The 20,336-nt window shown below is 41.3% G+C and overlaps 1 protein-coding gene across 1 annotated transcript in view; it reads right to left on the bottom strand.

Annotated features, from left to right (window-relative positions):
* The window catches only part of LOC594091 (protein phosphatase 1G), a 28,303-nt gene extending 10,874 nt beyond the window's left edge, over positions 1 to 17,429 (bottom strand). The window contains exons 1-5 of the mRNA XM_030983499.1: positions 16,973 to 17,429; positions 12,339 to 12,422; positions 7,631 to 7,822; positions 6,055 to 6,594; positions 3,942 to 4,216 (exon numbers count right to left, since the gene is read on the bottom strand). Of these exons, the coding sequence (XP_030839359.1) occupies positions 3,942 to 4,216; positions 6,055 to 6,594; positions 7,631 to 7,822; positions 12,339 to 12,422; positions 16,973 to 17,429 (1,548 nt within the window). The remainder of the gene's footprint in view (positions 1 to 3,941; positions 4,217 to 6,054; positions 6,595 to 7,630; positions 7,823 to 12,338; positions 12,423 to 16,972) is intronic.
* Positions 17,430 to 20,336: the final 2,907 nt, after the last annotated feature.

The raw sequence follows: 20,336 nt of genomic DNA, 5'->3' as shown, positions 1-20,336 counted from the left end.
AATACAGACATAAAAAAACCGAAGGGGGGGGGTTTAACGCCACAAACCCCCCCCCCCCCCTGCGTACGTGCCTGCTCGTCTGAATACAGTTCCCCTCCCTCCGCGCAAAGCGCGGAAGCTTTTACGTTTCATTAAATCATTAGAGAAAGAAGAGGATTCGTTGTTCCGTTTTTTACTCTTAATCCTCGTCTAAATTCATCGCCCCCCCTCCCCCGCAAAGCTCGGAAGCTTTTACGTTTCATTAAATCATTAGAGAAAGAAGACGATTCGTTGTACCGTTCTCGAACATAATCCTCGCCTGCATGAATACAGTTTTTTGTCTGCTCCTTTTTCTTCATACGTCCTCTTCCTTTTCTCTCCTATCTTTTTTTGGCTTTTTTTTTGGGGGGCGCCCCCACTGCCCCCCCCCCCCCCGGCTACGTGCCTGCGGTCAGATGAACATCTTTTGATACCTTGTTCGCCCCCGGAAACTCATGGGTTGAAGGCAAATTACGGTCAGATAAGCATTCAGGGGCCCGCCTCAGGGCCCCTGGTGGAGTCGAGGGTGCGGAAACCCCTGAATTTCAGGGGTTTCAGGCATTTGATTACGGTCAGATACTTTATTTGTGACACTGGCAGGACACTGATTGGTCTAGCGGGCGGAGCCCCCAGAAGATCAAGGGTTTTAGGCACTAAATTGCAGTCAGATGAGTATCAAGAGGCCTGCCAAAGGGCCCTTGGTTGGGTCCGGGGGCAGAGCCCTCAGAAGCTCAGGGGTCTTAGGCGTTTAATTACGATCAGATGAGCAATTTTTGATACCTTATTTTGTTGAGAAACTGGTAGTTAACTATTTTTTCTTTCTTGCTCTCTTTCTTTCTATTTCTCTTTAAAATGCTTTTCAAAAAAAAATTGGGGGGGGGGGAGTTGCCCCCTTTGACGTTTCATTGAATTATTAGAGAAAGAAGATGATTCGTTGTACCGTTCTTGACTCTTTATCCTTTTCTGAATTCCAAGGGAAGCGCGGAAGCTTAGACGTTTTTAATAAATTATTAGGGAAAGAAGACGATTCGTCTCGATCTCGACTACCGGTATTATCCTTTTCTGAACTCAATTCACACCCCTCCCGCGCGATGGGCGGAAGCTATGACGTTTTAATTAAAACGTATGGGAAAGAAGACGATTCTTTGTACCATTATCTCGACTCTTAATCCTTTTCTGATTTAATTCCAGACCCTCCTCCCGAGAAAAATCCAAGTTTTTCACTGATTAAAAACTGTGAAAACGCACCAAAAAAGGTCACAACGCGAAGTAAAGATGTTGAACCAACGATGGGTAAACAAAACTTCCCGATATTGATTGGTTCAAATAAAAAGGATGGATTGAAAAACTAAGCCTAAGTCATTACGGTTTTTGTGCCAAACGTTTCAGTCATTTGGATGAAGACATTCTTTCATATCTCCGTATCGGCAATTAAGTCCCGCCAATTAATTTAGAAGTTCCATAGTGGAAATTAAGTCTCGCCAATAATTATTGTTTTAGATCTCCGTAGGGGCAACAAAGTCTTGCCGATTATCATTGTTTTAGATCTCCGTAGGGGCAACAAAGCCTTGCTGATAGTTATTGTTTTTAGAGCTCCGTAGGGGCAACAAAACCTTCCAGTAATTATTGTTTTCAGAGCTCCGGAGGGGCAACAAAACCTTGCCGACTATTATTGTTTTTAGAGCTCCGGAGGGGCAACTAAACCTTGCCGACTATCATTGTTTTTAGAGCTCCGGAGGGGCTACAAAACCTTCCGGTAATTATTGTGTTTAGAGCTCCGGAGGGGCAACAAAACCTTCCGATAATTACTGTTTTTAGAGCCTCGGAGGGGCAACAAAACCTTGCCGACTATCATTGTTTTTAGAGCTCCGGAGGGGCAACAAAACCTTCCGGTAATTATTGTTTTTAGAGCTCCGGAGGGGCAACAAAACCTTCCGATAATAACTGTTTTTAGAGCCTCGGAGGGGCAACAAAACCTTGCCGACTATCATTGTTTTTAGAGTTCCGGAGGGGCAACAAAACCTTCCGGTAATTATTGTTTTTAGAGCTCCGGAGGGGCAACGAAACCTTCCGATAATTATTGTTTTTAGAGCCTCGGAGGGGCAACAAAACCTTGCCGACTATCATTGTTTTTAGAGCTCCGGAGGGGCAACAAAACCTTCCGGTAATTATTGTTTTTAGAGCTCCGGAGGGGCAACAAAACCTTGCCGATAAATATTGTTTTTAGAGCTCCGGAGGGGCAACAAAACCTTCCGATAATTATTGTTTTTAGAGCTACGGAGGGGCAACAAAACCTTGCCGACTATCATTGTTTTTAGAGCTCCGGAGAGGCAACAAAACCTTCCGGTAATTATTGTTTTTAGAGGTCCGGAGGGGCAACAAAACCTTCCGATAATTATTGTTTTTAGAGCCTCGGAGGGGCAACAAAACCTTGCCGACTATCATTGTTTTTAGAGCTCCGGAGGGGCAACAAAACCTGCCGATAATTACTGTTTTTAGAGCCTCGGAGGGGCAACAAAACCTTGCCGACTATCATTGTTTTTAGAGTTCCGGAGGGGCAACAAAACCTTCCGGTAATTATTGTTTTTAGAGCTCCGGAGGGGCAACGAAACCTTCCGATAATTATTGTTTTTAGAGCCTCGGAGGGGCAACAAAACCTTGCCGACTATCATTGTTTTTAGAGCTCCGGAGGGGCAACAAAACCTTCCGGTAATTATTGTTTTTAGAGCTCCGGAGGGGCAACAAAACCTTGCCGATAAATATTGTTTTTAGAGCTCCGGAGGGGCAACAAAACCTTCCGATAATTATTGTTTTTAGAGCTACGGAGGGGCAACAAAACCTTGCCGACTATCATTGTTTTTAGAGCTCCGGAGAGGCAACAAAACCTTCCGGTAATTATTGTTTTTAGAGGTCCGGAGGGGCAACAAAACCTTCCGATAATTATTGTTTTTAGAGCCTCGGAGGGGCAACAAAACCTTGCCGACTATCATTGTTTTTAGAGCTCCGGAGGGGCAACAAAACCTTCCGATAATTATTGTTTTTAGAGCTCCGGAGGGGCAACAAAACCTGCCGATAATTACTGTTTTTAGAGCCTCGGAGGGGCAACAAAACCTTGCCGACTATCATTGTTTTTAGAGTTCCGGAGGGGCAACAAAACCTTCCGGTAATTATTGTTTTTAGAGCTCCGGAGGGGCAACGAAACCTTCCGATAATTATTGTTTTTAGAGCCTCGGAGGGGCAACAAAACCTTGCCGACTATCATTGTTTTTAGAGCTCCGGAGGGGCAACAAAACCTTCCGGTAATTATTGTTTTTAGAGGTCCGGAGGGGCAACAAAACCTTCCGATAATTATTGTTTTTAGAGCCTCGGAGGGGCAACAAAACCTTGCCGACTATCATTGTTTTTAGAGCTCCGGAGGGGCAACAAAACCGTCCGGTAATTATTGTTTTTAGAGCTCCGGAGGGGCAACAAAACCTGCCGATAATTACTGTTTTTAGAGCCTCGGAGGGGCAACAAAACCTTGCCGACTATCATTGTTTTTAGAGTTCCGGAGGGGCAACAAAACCTTCCGGTAATTATTGTTTTTAGAGCTCCGGAGGGGCAACAAAACCTTGCCGACTATCATTGTTTTTAGAGCTCCGGAGGGGCAACAAAACCTTGCCGACTATCATTGTTTTTAGAGCTCCGTATGGGCAACAAAACCTTTTTGTACATTACAAGTCGGGTTGGCTTACGATGACTATAATGTCGGCAAAACTTTTGTGGATTAAAATATTGTGGCCGTAAACGGTTTGATTTTGAAAAGGGCATTCCGGCCAGTGAGAGGGGCATGGCGGCAAATTGCCGATTGCCGGTGGGTAATTCGAGCCCTGGGTGTATCCAAATATTGCAAACTTCTTTCCCCAACATTGACGTACTTGTACCTCTTCTTTTCCACCTGGCAACTGCATTCTGTAATCCTCCTCCTCCTCCTCCTCAAAATCACCACTGTCTTCTCCTTCTCCTAATTCCTCCTCCTCCTCCCCATCAAAGTCGTCCTCCTCCTCCTCCTCCTCCTCATCATCCTCTTCGTCCTCCTCCTCCTCGTCTCCGGACCGGTAGTCCTCGTCTTCCTCGTCGCTGTCGTCATCGTCGTCCAGGTATGGAGGAACGATCTGCTTGAGTTTACTCTCTGAACTCGTCCCTGAGGTGCTCGATCCTGTGCAGAAACAACATGGAGAGATACTTGTAAAATATAGCCAAAACCTGGGGGTGTTTAACAAAGATCCTAAGTTGAACTTATCTCTGAGTTGGACTTAACAATTATGGAAATCCGTTAAGCATCTATGAAAATATTTTGTAAAAATTATTTTAAAAGGCATAAAATGTTTATTCAAATATTTCATATTTTCTATTATCATGGGGGTTTCATGTTCTTGATGTGGTATTTATAAAAATTCTAAAATTCTTAAATTTTCGCTTTTTAATATATTTTATTTGAAGGCTACAAATGACTCTCTATAATGTTTATGTCCAACTTTTTTTTTTCTTTGCCTATGTTTATGTCCAACTTAGAATTAAGTTTGACTTAGGATATTTGTGAAACACCCCCCTGGGTCCTGTTTAATTTTTTTTTATCATTAAAAAATGCTAAATCTCTATGACAAATTTACTCTCAGCCAAACAAAGAATTTTGTCAAGCACATTGCGCACTACACGATGTGACCGAGATCTGATTTTAAGAAAATTTGCAATATTTGGCATTTCATATGGACAATGAAACATGTAAAACGTAAAATGACTGAGGATCTGAATAGTCATATGATTAATGAAATCTAATTTTCAAGGGATTTCATAATAATAATATTCTATTTTTATATAGCGCTCAATACATCGATCCAACGATGTGCCTAAGCGCTTTACAGATATATTATTACCCCGGTCATCGGATTCAGGCTTACCCGCACACAATGGGTGCACATTTTCCACTCCCTGGGGAGTATTCCAGCCAGTCGCCATTTTACATGCTTCTTTGGCTAAATCAGCTCAAAATCTTACTGATGTCAGACCAGTAGTGCGATTGTCTACGATTTGAAGCCGATTCAGCTTTTATTCAGACTATAAAAAAATTCTGGTTGTTATTGTTCTCATCATTATTTAGAGCCTCAATGGTAGTACAGAGGTTGTTTAGATTTCCATATCAAATATAACTGCCCTTTCAACAAAAATGAAATTGCAGGAGGATCCCGTAATGTGTACCTGGCTTTAAAGATAACGTTGAGTTCTGTTCATGCGATTGCATTGTGAAAGAAATGCTGTGGAATCGATCAGAAAAGGTTGATCATCTAGCATATAAGTATTGGTGTGTACTGCAAGGTTCTGGAACCATCAAAATGATAAGAAATTTGCCCAATTCTTGGTAAAGTTACAAGCACTGTACACAGAAAGATGTATATGGGACTACAATAACATGTGGCGTAAAAATCTGTCCTGATTTTTATGATGTTACATGCCATATTTAGATTAAAATTGCATTTGAACAGCCATGTTTTTCAGGGAACATTTTTTCTCTGATGTTCTTCCACACTTGCTTAAAGATGAAGTTGAGTTGTGGTCATGCGATTGCATTATGAAAGAAACGGTGTGGAACCGACCAGAAAAGGTTGATCATCTAGCATATAAGAATGTGTGTGTATTTCAAGGTTCTGGAATCATCAAAATGATAAGAAATTTGGCCAAGTCTTGGTAAAGTTACAAACACTTGCACAGAAAGATGTCTATGGGACTACACGAACACGTGGCGTAAAAAGCCGGCCCCCGATTTTTACGATGTTACATGCATATTTAGAATATGAAGGCATTTGAAGAGCCATGCTTTTCAGGGAACATGTCTTAACTGATGTTCTTCCACACTTGCATAATAAGAATGAGTAATGCTCACAAATTATTTTTCACCTCTTCCCACAACTCAACCTTCTCTTTAATACTATGATAACATTCACAAATAATTTTTCACCTCTTCCCAGAACTCAACCTTCTCTTTTAAAGTACTCTCACCTGATTCTTTGGTATCGCTGTGCTGTACATTGCCGTTATGGCTCCCTGAGTTTTCAGACGTTCCTGCTTCGTCTTTGACTTGTGTTTTCGCCGACCCCTCCCTCTTCTCCGATGCCCCATCTCCTTTTCCCATCTCCGTTACCTCCTCCTTGACCTTGACCTCGCCCCCTTCCTCATCAACATCATCATCATCACTGTCCGTGCCATTCTCCCCTTCCCTTCTTTTATCCCCATCGGGCCCGTTAACACTGTCCACATTCTCATCCTCATCCCTCTTTCCTTTGGCAACAATATCCCCCTCCTCGTCGAATGGAACAGTCTTGTTTGGCACAGGCCCATCCCCGTCTTGGAGCGATCCATTCACAGCTGTGAGGGGGAACCTGGGTTGTTTCTTCTGGATCATGGGGGAGAGGAGGTCGGCCCCGTGGGCCTGCTTGATCATGGCTCGTTTGTTCTTGGACGGCTGGGAGCAGTAGCGGGCGACCAGTTGTTCCAAAGGAAGCTCTGCCTCTTCCAGGAGTGTCTCTGTCTCCCCATCCTCTGGAATGCATTGAATCAAATTAAATATAAAAATCAACGATCAGGGTAATCAATCTGAATCAAACAAAACTCATTATAAGACGGAGCCTTCTGATTTCTTTCAACGGGGATAACTAAATATAGTTATGAACCATGTCAGATGTTGTATAATATCAATAACTGCAATTATTTGATATCCACATATTTATAACATTTCTTTTTTAATCAAAAAAGCTCAAGTTTGTCCAAGCCTGTCAACTTACAGTATGTCAAATCCAGGAGTCTTTTATTTTAGACAATATTCCTAAAACAATAATAACCACTCTTCTCCGTTAGGGCATGTGTTGAAGGGTAGTAGTCATGGGGAGTGTTTCACAAAGACTAAGATCGACTTTAAGTTGGACATAAATATGGCAGGCTGTTATTCGTGCCACTGTTTGCTCTCACCATAATGATCTTTAGATAATATTTTTTCCTTCAATAATGAATTATCAACAAATATAAATTCTTTAGATTTGTGACCATGATTTGTATGTCCCTTGAGAAACCGATGCCAGAAAATGGTGAGAGCAAACAGCGGCATGAATCATGGCCTGCCATAGTGAAGTCCAACTTAAAGATAAAGACCAGTTATGGTCATGCGATTGCATTGTGAAAGAAACGGTGTGGAATCGATCAGAAAAGGTTGATCATCTAGCATATAAGTATTGGTATGTACTGCAAGGTTCTGAAATCATCAAAATGATAAGAAATTTGGTCTTGGTAAAGTTACAAGCACTGTACACAGAAAGATGTATATGGGACTACGCGACACATGCGTTATATGTATCAGGTCCAAATAGATATAATAATGTACCAAATATATAAATTAGCAGGCGGTTTTTCTGCAAAATTTGTATGATCACGTATTAGTCAAAACATATTCTTCCACATGATTGGTAATAAGAGCTTCCATTTCATTTTTTTGAGAGGGGGGCATTTCCAAAACTGGTCTTTACCTTTAAAGTCGATCTTAGTCTTGGTGAAACACCCCCCCCCCCCCCCCTTTGACACATACCTTCTTTCTCTTCGCCCTCTTCCATGCCTGCTATCCTCCTGAGCTTCTCTATGATTGCTTTCTGTTTGAGAGATGCATCAAAGGTCATGAAGGCTTCTTCAAATGCAGCATCAATGTCACCGTCCTTGAAGGATTTTAGGTTTGTGAGTAACTTTGGAAACTGTTGAGCTGTGTACACTGCGACCTCAGCACCTGCAAAGTTGATACTAAACAATTAGAGAGACAGAAGAAATGGCTTGGACACATTGAGGGCATGATGAGGGCTTGATGCTCAGAGTTATAGAAGGTCGTATTCGTGGAGAGAAGAAGAGGGGAAAGGCTTTTTAGACGAATTAATCACAGAATGTGGAGCAACAGGGTATGAAACCCTGAAGCAGATGGCTCAAGACCGAGGAACTTGGAGAAACACTTAATATAGAATGTTGATTGGGTCACTGAAGTGAACCTGTCATAAACTGACAGATCACTATTGATGATGAATAGGCATTTATATAGCACCGTCTATCTGGACAATTCTATTAACATATTATTACCCCGGCTTTAGCCTAGCTGCCATTACGGCGCTCTAGCAATTCAAGGAATAAAGTCCTGCCAGGTACCCATTTACCTCACCTGGGTCGAGTGTAGCAAATGTAGATTAATGTCTTGCCAAAGGACATTAGTGCCGTGGCGGGACTTAAACCGCAGACCTTGTGATCAACAGTCCGGTAACATACATTACATGTATCCACTCGACCACGACACGTCCTCATATATTATATGAACCTGGATTCTCTTGTGTGAGAGTCGTGAGCCTTCACCAATATACTTTATACTACACAGCCAATTAAGTCAATAAAAGTAAATGTACTAAGTAATTAATGGTAAAAAGGATACAGGTATTTATGCTTGAAGAACATTGCTTGCAAAGGAAGGAGTGAATGGAGAGGAACGAGAACCAATGGATAAAGTTTGAAGTTATATAGGGAGACAGAGATATAGAGAGAGGGGAGCGAGAGAGGGAGAGGAGGGGGAAAGGGAAAGGGAGAGAGAGAGGGGGAAGAAAGGGAGGGAGAGAGAGACAGACAAAGAGAGAAGCAGAGAGAGAGAGAGAGAGAGAGAAGTTGAGAGAGAGAGAGAGAGAACATAATGGTAATTCGATTCTTGAGGTACCTGTATCTACATAATTCTTTGCCCCCATAAACCAAAGTACTTATACCTTGTTGCCTTGATATAGAGCTCAATTAATCAAAGAATGACCCCAGTATCACATTTCAGATGATTAGGGGATTTCCCTCAGTAATTAATTAGGTATTGTTATTGGCAAGAGGCCTACAACATGCCTACATTAACATGCACATTCTTTGTTGTGAACAACACAAAGAATTTTGTTGGGATGGCAACAGCCTTGAAATGTATTAGAAGACTATTCGTGTGCAATTCCACAAAGACAAGACACACAACAAAAATCTGATAGCTTTCATAACCTAATTTTAAAGAGAAGGTTGAGTTCTGGGAAGGGGTGAAAAACGATTTGTGAGCGTTATCATTGTTATTATGCAAGTGTGGAAGAACATCAGATAAAACGTGTTCCCTGAAAAGCATGGCTCTTGAAATGCCTTAATATTCTAAATATGTCATGTAACATTGTAAAAATCGGGACGGATTTTTACGCCACGTGTTCGTTTAGTCCCGTATACATCTTTCTGTGTACAGTGTTTGTAACTTTACCAAGACTTGGCCAAATTTCTTATCATTTTGATGATTCCAGAACCTTCCAATACCACGAATACTTATATGCTAGATGATCAACCTTTTCTGAACGATTCCACACCGTTTCTTTTAAAATGCAATCGCAAGACCAGAACTCAACTTCATCTTTAATCATGAATGCCAACAAATGCAGTGGAGTGATCAGTCTAAAAAACTATCTTGATATGACTTATATTTGTTATGTTTTGCCAAGGAGTAAATGTCATGTGCTTGTGCAGTGTTTCTTCTGTCAAGAACAAAGAAGTTTTTGAATGTTAAAGGGACTTGGTAACATTGTTCAGATGAGAGATAGTGGTGCTATGGTAGTGACTTCAATACTAGATGGACAATTAAAGATAATCTGAAAATTTGAGTGAAAACGGACCATTATTCATGAAACAAATTGGAAAAAACTGATCTGATCTGATTCCTTAATTCTCCCATCTACAAGTGTATATTATTACAATTTAATTACATTTTAGGTGAATGGAAATCTCACAAAGCAATAAAATGGCTCTACATTCCATTCCAGACATTTAAGTGTTGACAGATTTTTGATAGCCTGTTTTATGTCTTTTTTTCATGGAAAAAATGGTTGGAAAAATTCAAAAATGGTTGGGAGAATTTACTATTAATCACTGTTAGCAGGGTTCTTGTTAATTTTTCTGATAGCAGGCTATTTATGATTTACAGGAGGCTACTAAAATTGCAAAAGAAAAATCTCTGTGCGCGTAGCGCACATCACCATGTGCGCGAAGCGCACATCACGAGCGCGAAGCGCGAAGTCCCTTGCGGCCGGGGTCCAGGGCCCGCCCAAGGGCCCTGGAAGCTTTAGGGTTTTAGATGCTCTCTGGTGCTATCTTAGCCTTATTTTTGAAGATATGACCACACTGTATGAGCCATAGTTTAATGATAAAGATCATGAATATTTTGGCTGAATAACTTACTTTTCATATGATATACAATATGAAATGAAAATGCTCCATTATAGTTTCTGATAAATCAATCATATTTGTGATGAATCTACAATTTTGAATTACATGATAATGATACAAGGTAGTCCTGGGCAAAAACGGTTAACTGACGTTTACAGGACCTTGTCAGTGAAGAAAATCGTTGTAATCTTTGTAATAGATCTCAATATGTAGTTTATAATAATAATTCATCCAACTTTTACACACGGCGTACCACAAGGTTCTATCCTAGGTCCTCTACTGTTTTTAATTTACATTAATGATCTTACACATTCTTCTAAATGTTCTTTTAAATGAAAGTCCTTCCCGCGTGGATTTTTTTCACAGTCGGTCAACAATAAAAAAAAAAAAAAAAAAAAAAAATTTTTTTTTTTTATTTTTTTTTATGGTGCCGACAGCCGGCTACGATTGCCGTTACAGCCGGAAAAAATAGCCGGTTGCCGGCTATTAACAAGAACCCTGTGTTAGAGGGTGTCGTACATCGACGCCTTCAAAGAAAACCATAGATATCTTTGTGGTTTGAGAATTTTTTCAGGATTTTTTTCATGTCAGAGGGTTACGTTAGTACAGTAGAAGGAATATAGTAAGTAACATTTTATACAAAAATTAAGCATTTTTTTCATCAAACTTCAACAATGTTACCAAGTCACTTTAAGAAGTGTTATGAGTTAATTTTTTTAATTTTTTTTCCCCAGCAGAATTAATGGCCTACACATGATAGTTTGAACACTTCATATGAAGCTATGGTCACAAATCAGAGCAGCGACCGACCGATCAGTAGCCTGCTCGGTCGCTGCTGGAATTAGGCATCGCCCAGCGATTAGGTCGGTGCCCGGGCGGCGACTGCCCAGGCACCGAGCGTATTTTGGGCGGCGAGTGAAAAGTGAGCAGGCGCCGCCCAAATTTTAACTCCGCGCTAAAACTTCAGCAGCGACCGAGCGATGCCCTAAAAACGAGCGGTGCCTGGATGGCAGCCGCCGGGCAGAATTGGTTAAAAACTCGCCGCTTGGCCGCCGAGCAGTCTACTTTTGGGTAATGTGACCATAGCATTAGGGACAAAGTGTTTGGTGTCTGTTTGGTCACACCAAAGCCAAGAAATAAATTCCTAACAGGTCCCCATTTACTTCACCTGGGTAGAGTGCAGCACGATGTGGATGAATTTCTTGCTGAAGGAAATCAACGTCACGGAGTGGGATTTGAACCCGCGACCTTATGATTGAAAGACGAGAGTCAGAACCACTTCACCATGACGCTTCTGTAGTCGATAGCATACACTAACCGAATGCGTAACTGAATCGATACATACACGAGGACATGTACCTCATCCTAACCACAACCCTAACCCTTACATACTACCAAATGGCAACCCTGCACCTTTAATATCCTACATCTTTGACAGAATAATGGCCTAACCCAGAGATTGACTAAAAAAAAACAGACTATGTATCCTAAATTTTTTTTGAAGAAAATCAGATTTTGGAGAGAAAAATCAGATTTTCACGAAAACTTGACACTACCACTGGCCCGTCGGCCCCAGTCCAGTAAAATTTCAGAAAAATGTTTGCTCTTTCATTAAACTTTAATGAGAAATTGTAAAGCTAAGTTTTTGTTGGGGTTGCGGGGGTTTACTTGTACATGTTTCTATGCGATTCTGCTGTTTTTATGGGTTTACAAAAAACAACAACAAAAACAACTATTTTTTAAAAATGTTGTTGTTGTTGTTGTTGTTGAAAAAAAAGATCAAAAATTATTGTTTAAGATTGTATTTCACTCTTATTATCGTACTAAATACGATTTAATTGTACTGGTTGGCATCTCTGCGTAACCATAACCCTGCATCTTTTATATCTGTAAAGCGCATTGAGAGGGCCTGCGGTCCTGAAATGCGCTATATAAGGACAAACTATTATTATTATTTATTATAGGAAAGCAGCCCAGAGCAAATGTCACCAGAGAAAATGTCAGCACACTGTATTAAACAAAGATGTTCACATATTACATACCTCCATGGCCATCATAGACTGCAAACAGTGATGTGTCTTCTGTGAGCTTGGTGATGCAGTTGTGAGAGTCCTGTAATAGCAGAAAGGACGGAGAGAGAGAGAGAGAGAGAGAGAGAAAAGATAGACAGATAGATGGAGAGAGAGAGACAGAGAGAGATATAGAGATAGAGAGGTATCGAGAGAGAGATGGAGAGAGAGATAGAGAGGGATCGAGATCGAGAGAGAGGGATCAAGAGAGAGGGAGAGAAAGAGAGAGAGAGAGAGGGAAGAGGAGGAAAGAGAGATAGGAGGAAAGAGAAAGAAAGATAGACAGATAGATGAAGAGAGAGAGAGATATAGAGAGATATATAGATAGAGAGGGATCAAGAGAGAGAGAGGGGGGAGGAAGGAAAGAGTGAGGGGAAGTGGGGGAAGTGGTGAAAGAAAGGCGGAATGGGGGAAGGGGGGGGGGGGGGGAGGCAAGTCAAGAATACAAGAAGGTAATAAAGGGAAATGGAATGAGGGGAGGATTAAAGAAGTAGAGAAAGTGAGAGAGGTAGAAGAGGATGGAGATACATGTCAGTGGTAGGAAAGAGAAAGACACGTAGGATAGGCAGGAAGGAAAGAGATAGAAAGACGGGCAGAGAGAGTGAAGGAGATAGAGTGTGAAAAACCGAGGAGATAAAATTGTAAGGCAAAGGAGAGACAATAGAGAGAGAGAAGGATGAACAGAATTGACAGATAAGGAAAACAGAAAAAAGCACGAGAAGTATACAAAAGTGGCAGAAAGTGAATGAGAAAGAAAACAGATAAATTGAAAGCAGAAAGAAAAGAAAAAAATTGACAGGAGTGAGAGAGAAAAAAGAAAGACTGTTATAAAATTGCAATAAATACACCATAAACGTTATATATTCTATTGAGGAGAGGAAGAAGATTTGCCTTTAAAAATCAAATTCAGAGATGGACAAACGCTGATTTTCAAACATGTTTTCATTAGAATTGACATCTGTTGTATGTAACTTGTATGTATCTTTCAGTTTCTTTCCAATTTCACTACATACAATGTACATGTACACATGAATAAACAGTATCAAGCCGATCCATCATAATGCGCATGTATACATATACAGAAATGTACAGTACATGTATGATTGTATTGATTATGTCTTTCAAGTCTCGTTTCCCTTTAAGCGCCCACAACTTTGAACAAAATATGTGCATATCCACTGAAGTCGAAGTTTCAAATAGGAGCTTTTTTATCATGCATAAAAAATGTATTGGCTTTTGATTGGTTGAGAGCTTGTCCCGTGACCAGAAATATTTCATCTATTTTAAGGTTTCTCTGAAAAAGTACTACCGTATTTGCCGGCGATAAGGCCGCAGCGCCGTATAGGCCGCACCCCCGATATTTACATTAAAAAAAAAAAAAAAACAACAAACTTTTGCTAAAGTTGGGATTCGATCTCTTGCGTACAAATGCTGATGTGACTAAAATCACCGCCTTAAACCGCTCGGCCATCACGCACTGATACCATACACTGCAGTTTTCTGTGATGTAGTCATTGAAATGGACTGAAAATAGCGACTTCGCGTGCTGGATGCTTCGCGGCAGCTCCGATAAACGGGCCCTTCTTTTACTTTTGCAATGCATTGGCACAAATTTAGATCAAAATCTATCGGCAGATGTTGTTTATGGAAGTTTATTTTCGTCTTCATGTCAACAAAGCAAGATGAAATTGTCGGCAAGATGTGTGGAAATGAAAATTTATTGTACCGTTCGTAGATCTAGTCCTATATGTACAAATTCGGGCTGGTTTTTTTCTTTTTTTTTCTGTTTCGCCGTAAAGGCCGCACCCCGACTTTTTTGATATTTTCTCTTCCAAAAATACTGTGGCCTTTACGCCGGCAAATACGGTCTATGAGAGTACTATTTGGGATTTGAAAACAAAATGTGATTTTTTTTTTTTCAAATCTTAATTTCATAAAAAAAAAATATTTTAAATTTTGTTTTGATAAAATTTGACATTTTTAAAATTCTAAATTTTAATTTTTTCCCAAAATAGGATTTTTTTAAATTTCAATTTTTTTATAATAAATTTTTGAAGCAGGATATAAAACGAATATACCATGCCTTCTATTCGAGGTACTGGTTTAAAACTATGGGCCTCGGTGACTCCAAAGTACCATTTGGCGTTAAAATCCGTCCTGATTTTTACGATGTTACATGCCATATTTAGAATATGAAGGCATTTGAAGAGCCATGCTTTTCGGGGGGCATGTTATATCTGATGTTCTTCCCACTTGCATAATAACCTCTTCCCAGAACTCAACCTTCTCTTTTAATGATAATCATTTCTTCCATAAACTCTGTGCCCCTTCCCCTTCCCCTGGCTGCAACTTCCGCCTGGGCTTCACCGCCCCTTCCTCATTCCCATGTGGCACCCTAGCCTTGTACCTACATGTAAGCCCTACACCTACCCCCCCCCCCCCCCCCCTCCTTCCTCCATTTCCTCTCTGTCATCGAAGGCCTAATTCCTGGGGCCCGTTTCACAAAGCATTTTTTCAATGACAAATGAGAAAAAATCAGCAAGAAATTTGCCGATTTTTCCAATCAGAAGCAAGAATTTCAGTAGCTTATAATAACAAAAACTGTCATTTGTCATTGGTGACAAGTTTTGTGAAACACCCCCCTGGACATATCATGGTCCATAGCGATTGACTGGACTGGAGTCACTGGACCCAGATTTGGCCTTCGTTCAACCAGGGACGTGATAGAGAAGGACTGGAATCAAGCCGCTCTCCTTTGACCCCATGCTCCAAGCCACCGAAAAGTTATGCGCTAATCTGCAACTGTTGACCAGGTGGTGAGATAAAAGAGCGTATGAATTTCAGGATTTAGAATTCCTACATCAGAAAATGGTATCACAGCAACTGTTTGCTGTCCCTTTCAATGATTTCTCATCCATTGTTAAATGTGTAAAGAGTAGAACAAGCGAACACAAACTTGTGTCATTTCATCCTTTTTTTAAACTTAAGCAAACTTATTGTTATTAAAGATTGTAAATCATCAAATAACGGGACATTAAAACATGCACAAATTACCGCATAATCCTAAACTATTGAGTTTTTGTCAGGATGTAATTTATTTTTACCAACTTTGGCACACAAATTATAGAAAGGACAGAGTTCTAAATTTGAAAATTTGTTTGATGCACTATTCCCAATATAATACATGTTATGGTACCCATATTCCTTACAGACACCTGCAAGATACTCAATTTTTCAGATTTGGGTAGCGGGACCGCCGATTACATCGCTAAAATGTGATATTTAAGGATATATTTTCCATTGCAAATGTGGTTCTTCAGTGACTTTGCCATTAAGGCTGTGCACAACAGTGTAATGAGGTACCCGAGTACACTCCCAGGCATAGAAGTGAATACTCGAATATTCGGACGCCATGTTTTTTTGAATTTTTTTGAATTTTTTGATTTTTTTGATTTTTGATTTTTTGCCACCACCATACCACTGGAGCAGTATCCCAAGTCCCTCGCCGAAAACGCATGCAATTTTACTACAAGTCGCAGTTGAAGGCGTTGATTTAATAACAATAATAACAGTAAACAATGCTGTTTTAAAAACCAAAGATGGCAGAATAATCCATTTTCCTCCGAGTCCAAACAGAAATCGGGACATTTGGTCCCAGTTTCTGAGTGGTGAGTTTGACAGTGCTTGAGTTGGGAAACATTTTTACCGACGGTACCATGCCAGCGGCCGCCGCTCTCCCTGGAACGGTTAAGCGTCGGCCTAGACAGTGCCAGGTGACCAGGATTTTTTTTTTGCGGCCGAATATTCGAGTACGAGAAATCGTACTCGAGTAGTTGTCAACCGTGCGGGCACTCGAGCATTCAACTGCTCGTCGCAGCCCTATCTGCCATGTTGTTATTTGTGTGTGATATGCTGTTATACCTTGAATACCTTGAATACCAAAGCTTCTGGAAGAAAGCCGTCTCCAGCTGCCAAGCTTCAAGGTCTAACTTCAAGGGGGGGGGGGGATGTCCCAGCTTCCAGGTCTTGCACCATAGCCATTTTACATCTGTATCTTGCTTGCTGGGTCACATCAGGATTGTCATAATTGGAGAGTGTCAACTGGGAGAAGGGTGAATGATATTGCTCCTTCTTCCAGTGTTTGTCAAGTCTGGCTTTAAAGCTGTTTACCGAGGTTGCAGATACTACCAACTCAGGGAGGGGAGTTCCAGTCGTTGAGGACCCTGTGGCTAAATGAGTCTTGCCTGAGTTTGGTGTTGCACCTGGGTTTGGTCAGTTTGAAAGCATGCCCTCTCGTTGTTGAATTGATTGCAGATGTGAAGATTGGGTAATGGGTAGATTCCAAACTGTCAATGTTCTGCATCAACTTGAACACCTGAATCATGTCTCCTCGGCGGCGGCAGTGGCTAAGTGAGGGAAGCTTCAAACTCTCAAGTCTCTCATGGTAGCTTGGTGTTTTATCTCTGGTACCATTTTTTGTTGCTCTTTTTGTACTTTCTCTACATAGCGAATGTGCCAGATTACATTGTCATATTCCAATATGGGACAAACAAGACCTCTATAGAGTAGTGGAATTGTTGATCTGTCCTTGCAAGTGAAAGATCTACGTATGCGAGCTAGTACTCCTTTTGCTTTTCTGGTAGCAATAGCAGATTGTTGATGAAATCTGAGCTTCTCGTCAATGACAACTCCAAGGTCCTTTTCTTCTTTGGTTTCTGGGATCTTTACACTGTCTAGCTCATATTCCCTTTGTGGATTGCCTGCCCCTAGGTGCAGGGTCTTGCATTTCTTTGCATTGAAGTGGAGCTGCCATTTCTCTGACCATCCCTCAAGTTTCTGTACGTTTCTCTGCAGGGTGGTGTAGTCTACCTCAGACGTTGCTTTGCCATACAGTTTGGTGTCATCTGCAAAGATTTTGACTACTGCCTCAATCTCGTCAGGAAGGTCGTTTATGTAGATGACAAATAGAAGAGGTTCGAGCACGCTCCTTGTGGTACTCCACTGGTGACTGGGGTCCAATCTGACATGTTGTGCAATGTATTTTAAAGGGATTTTACCAGGCATCCAGCAGACCGGCCGAAAACTGCCGATGGCTGATTACCCCCTCCTTTTACTCTAGAAATCTACGCGTAATAAAATAATACCCCAGTTAACCATCTACATTTAGGTCGTCCGTCTTCCTGAAGATTTATCGTTCAAGGAGCACCATCGCGGAATCCGTTTTTTCGTATCTTTAATGCGTGGATTGAAAATAGGGATTGTCCACGAAAATGCGGACAATCCTTACTTTTAAGGACCAGCTACATCATGTAGGGAGTCTGATCGCGCACCCAATGTTATGTGCTAAAATGCTCCCCATAGAGATTGCACGCATCCCCATGTGGTCTACGTGCATTGCGCGACCATGCAAAGCTGGTCAATGATTTTATTGTAATGATATGGATATTCTCGTGTTTACGTTTCCTCAAAGGTTCATTGACGTACATGTACAAGGCAAATTCCTGGTAGATTTCGCTAGAACTATGTTTACAAACATACATGGTGAATTCCTTGTATGCTATTTTTAACACCTGTTCCGAGACGTTGCGCTCTTAATTTGGCTCTACTTTTTCGGCTTGGCCGATTGGATTAGGTGTCGCTGGGCGTGTCGCCACAGTTGACTTAAATTTAATTAGGCAAATTTAGGAAATAGATTTGTATTACAATTGGAAGGGTTTTTCCTTGTTGCCGGGTCTGTTCACACTATCGAAATAGTATGAGAGGGGAAGTGAGGATTACAGGTGTGTAATAGCCAGAAGCATGTGGGCTCGCTAGTGTGGACGGACATAGCAACATTTATCCCTTGTTATATTCCAGGGTTGTTGGGTCTCGGGTGATTTGCATCTCTTGTTTGAGAGATTAGAATGTAAGAGACACAGGTGGGTGCGTGAAAGAAGTATGTGAGGAATAGAGATGCGGATCATCCGGAGCGCCTTATATCCGAGGGGGTAAATTCGCCAAGAAATATAGGACCTTTTAACACGGAAACTAATTATAAGTGGATTGATATTACGCAAAGCGTCTGTGTGACACGCCTCAATTTTTGGAAGGACGAGGCGTGTCAGTTCGGGGGGATAAAAACCGAGTTGCGTCTCTGGAGCGGGACCTCTTTTCCGTTACGATCGACATGAGTTGCTAATCTGTTTCGATTGGGTTGCCCAGCCCCAAAACATGAACTTCGTGATTTATTAATTCTTCGTTTATTTTAATAAATCTTCAACTCCAATCAAGAATTTGTTTCAGTGACTTTGATTTATCTTCGTTTTCTACACTTCAAGAACTAAAGCTATACTTTAACATTTTCTGAGTCGGTACTAGGCGGGGCGGTTTTGGCCACCGGGCCGTCTCGCCGTGGATCGCTTCAATTGGTAGTACGGATGGGGTAAGACACTTGTTTATCACTTCAACCATTACCATTGAACTTCAAGATATATTAGCGACGTCAGCGGAGAGCTGCAGAGATTTTTGTTAGCTCACATCCGTCAACTAGTTATATGTGGATCTGTTGGGGTTGTCACGAGGACGGAGTCCAAGAACCCCTGGGCTTCGAACTAACTTTTTTTTTTTGTCGGCCGCTCAGCATCGAAGAGTATTGAGAGGAGTGAAATTTTCTTCTGCTGGTGGTTTCCTGACGAGGGGGCCCAGGAGCTTATTTCCGCAGAGCTACAGCGCGACGAAGCGACGGTGGAAGCGTAGCTGGTGATTCTTTTATGCTGGGAAACGGTAGTACTTTAGGGCCGCGTGGGTGTCATCTTGAGGGGGCTCGCTGCGCTTGTGTCAGCGGGGAGGTGATATCGTCACTTCATTCATGGTCGGCGGCACATGCCTTCAGTGTTGCATGCTTGCATCGTTCCGGTGAATTAGAAGGCCGCGGTGCCGGGAAACTAGGTACGTTCAGCTGGTCTCGTAGCTGGTCTACGGTTTTCTGCGTAGCCTAACGGTTCGTCCTGTGATCTCCGTAGACGTGAAATCTTGCAGTCAACTACATCGACGCGACACAACATCATCGCCATCGAGAGGGACTACAAGACTGTGTATCTACGGCGATCTAAGGCGTGTTCAGACATCATCTAGGAGGGAGTATTTCTGAGGGTGACGGATGCAGGCAGCGGATTGACATCTCTGGTATGTCTTGAACTTAGAACACTTTATCTATATATGATAATTGATTCTATGCTTGTTGCGTATGGCATTATATACAATTAGATACATCTTTTGATGTATACCATTATTCAGAACATTTAGTGTATTATCTGACGGCATAATTCATTAATTGACTGGTAAATTTATATAATCCTTGTAAACGAGAACAGTAGTGAAGGTGTGTTTTTTTCATATATACATATGGTAACTAAGAATATGGTTCTGGTTCACTCTGGCTCGCCTACATGTAGTATACATCTCTTCCAAAAATTAAGGTAAGCAGTATTTAGGGGTTTTATACTATATATGGTAACCCGAGGTTGCACCCCTTGCCTTAATGTTCATATTAGACTAAGTATTTAATAATATTACATTAGATAATAATTATGGCTGAAGAGTTAGTTAAAGATTTGGTAACGGGTTTTACCGAAGCCCTACAGGGTATCCGGATTACACCTACTGGTAGGACAACCGCTAGGTTGGATAGATTTTCAGGGCAGGGTGGTATGTTATTAGAAGATTGGTTAGAAGAGGTGGACCTTTATTGTGAACAGTCACAAATTTCAGAGACCCAAAAGGTCAGTGTGATCAAGGCTCATTTGGAGGGGCCGGCACGTAAAGAGTTGCGATGTTATTCTGAAACACTAGATACAAATCAAATAGTTACTATTTTGCAGAACCACTTTGGTAAGAGACAGACTGTACAGTCTCTGCAACAGGCCTTTTACGATCGTAATAATATCAATCCTCATCTGTTAAAGTACCAATTAAATATTTGTAGTTCCCCTG

The sequence above is a fragment of the Strongylocentrotus purpuratus genome, unplaced genomic scaffold, assembly GCF_000002235.5.
Source record: "Strongylocentrotus purpuratus isolate Spur 01 unplaced genomic scaffold, Spur_5.0 spur5_scaffold_13, whole genome shotgun sequence".
Taxonomy (NCBI): domain Eukaryota; kingdom Metazoa; phylum Echinodermata; class Echinoidea; order Camarodonta; family Strongylocentrotidae; genus Strongylocentrotus; species Strongylocentrotus purpuratus.
This window is presented reverse-complemented; position numbering and strand designations above follow the sequence as displayed.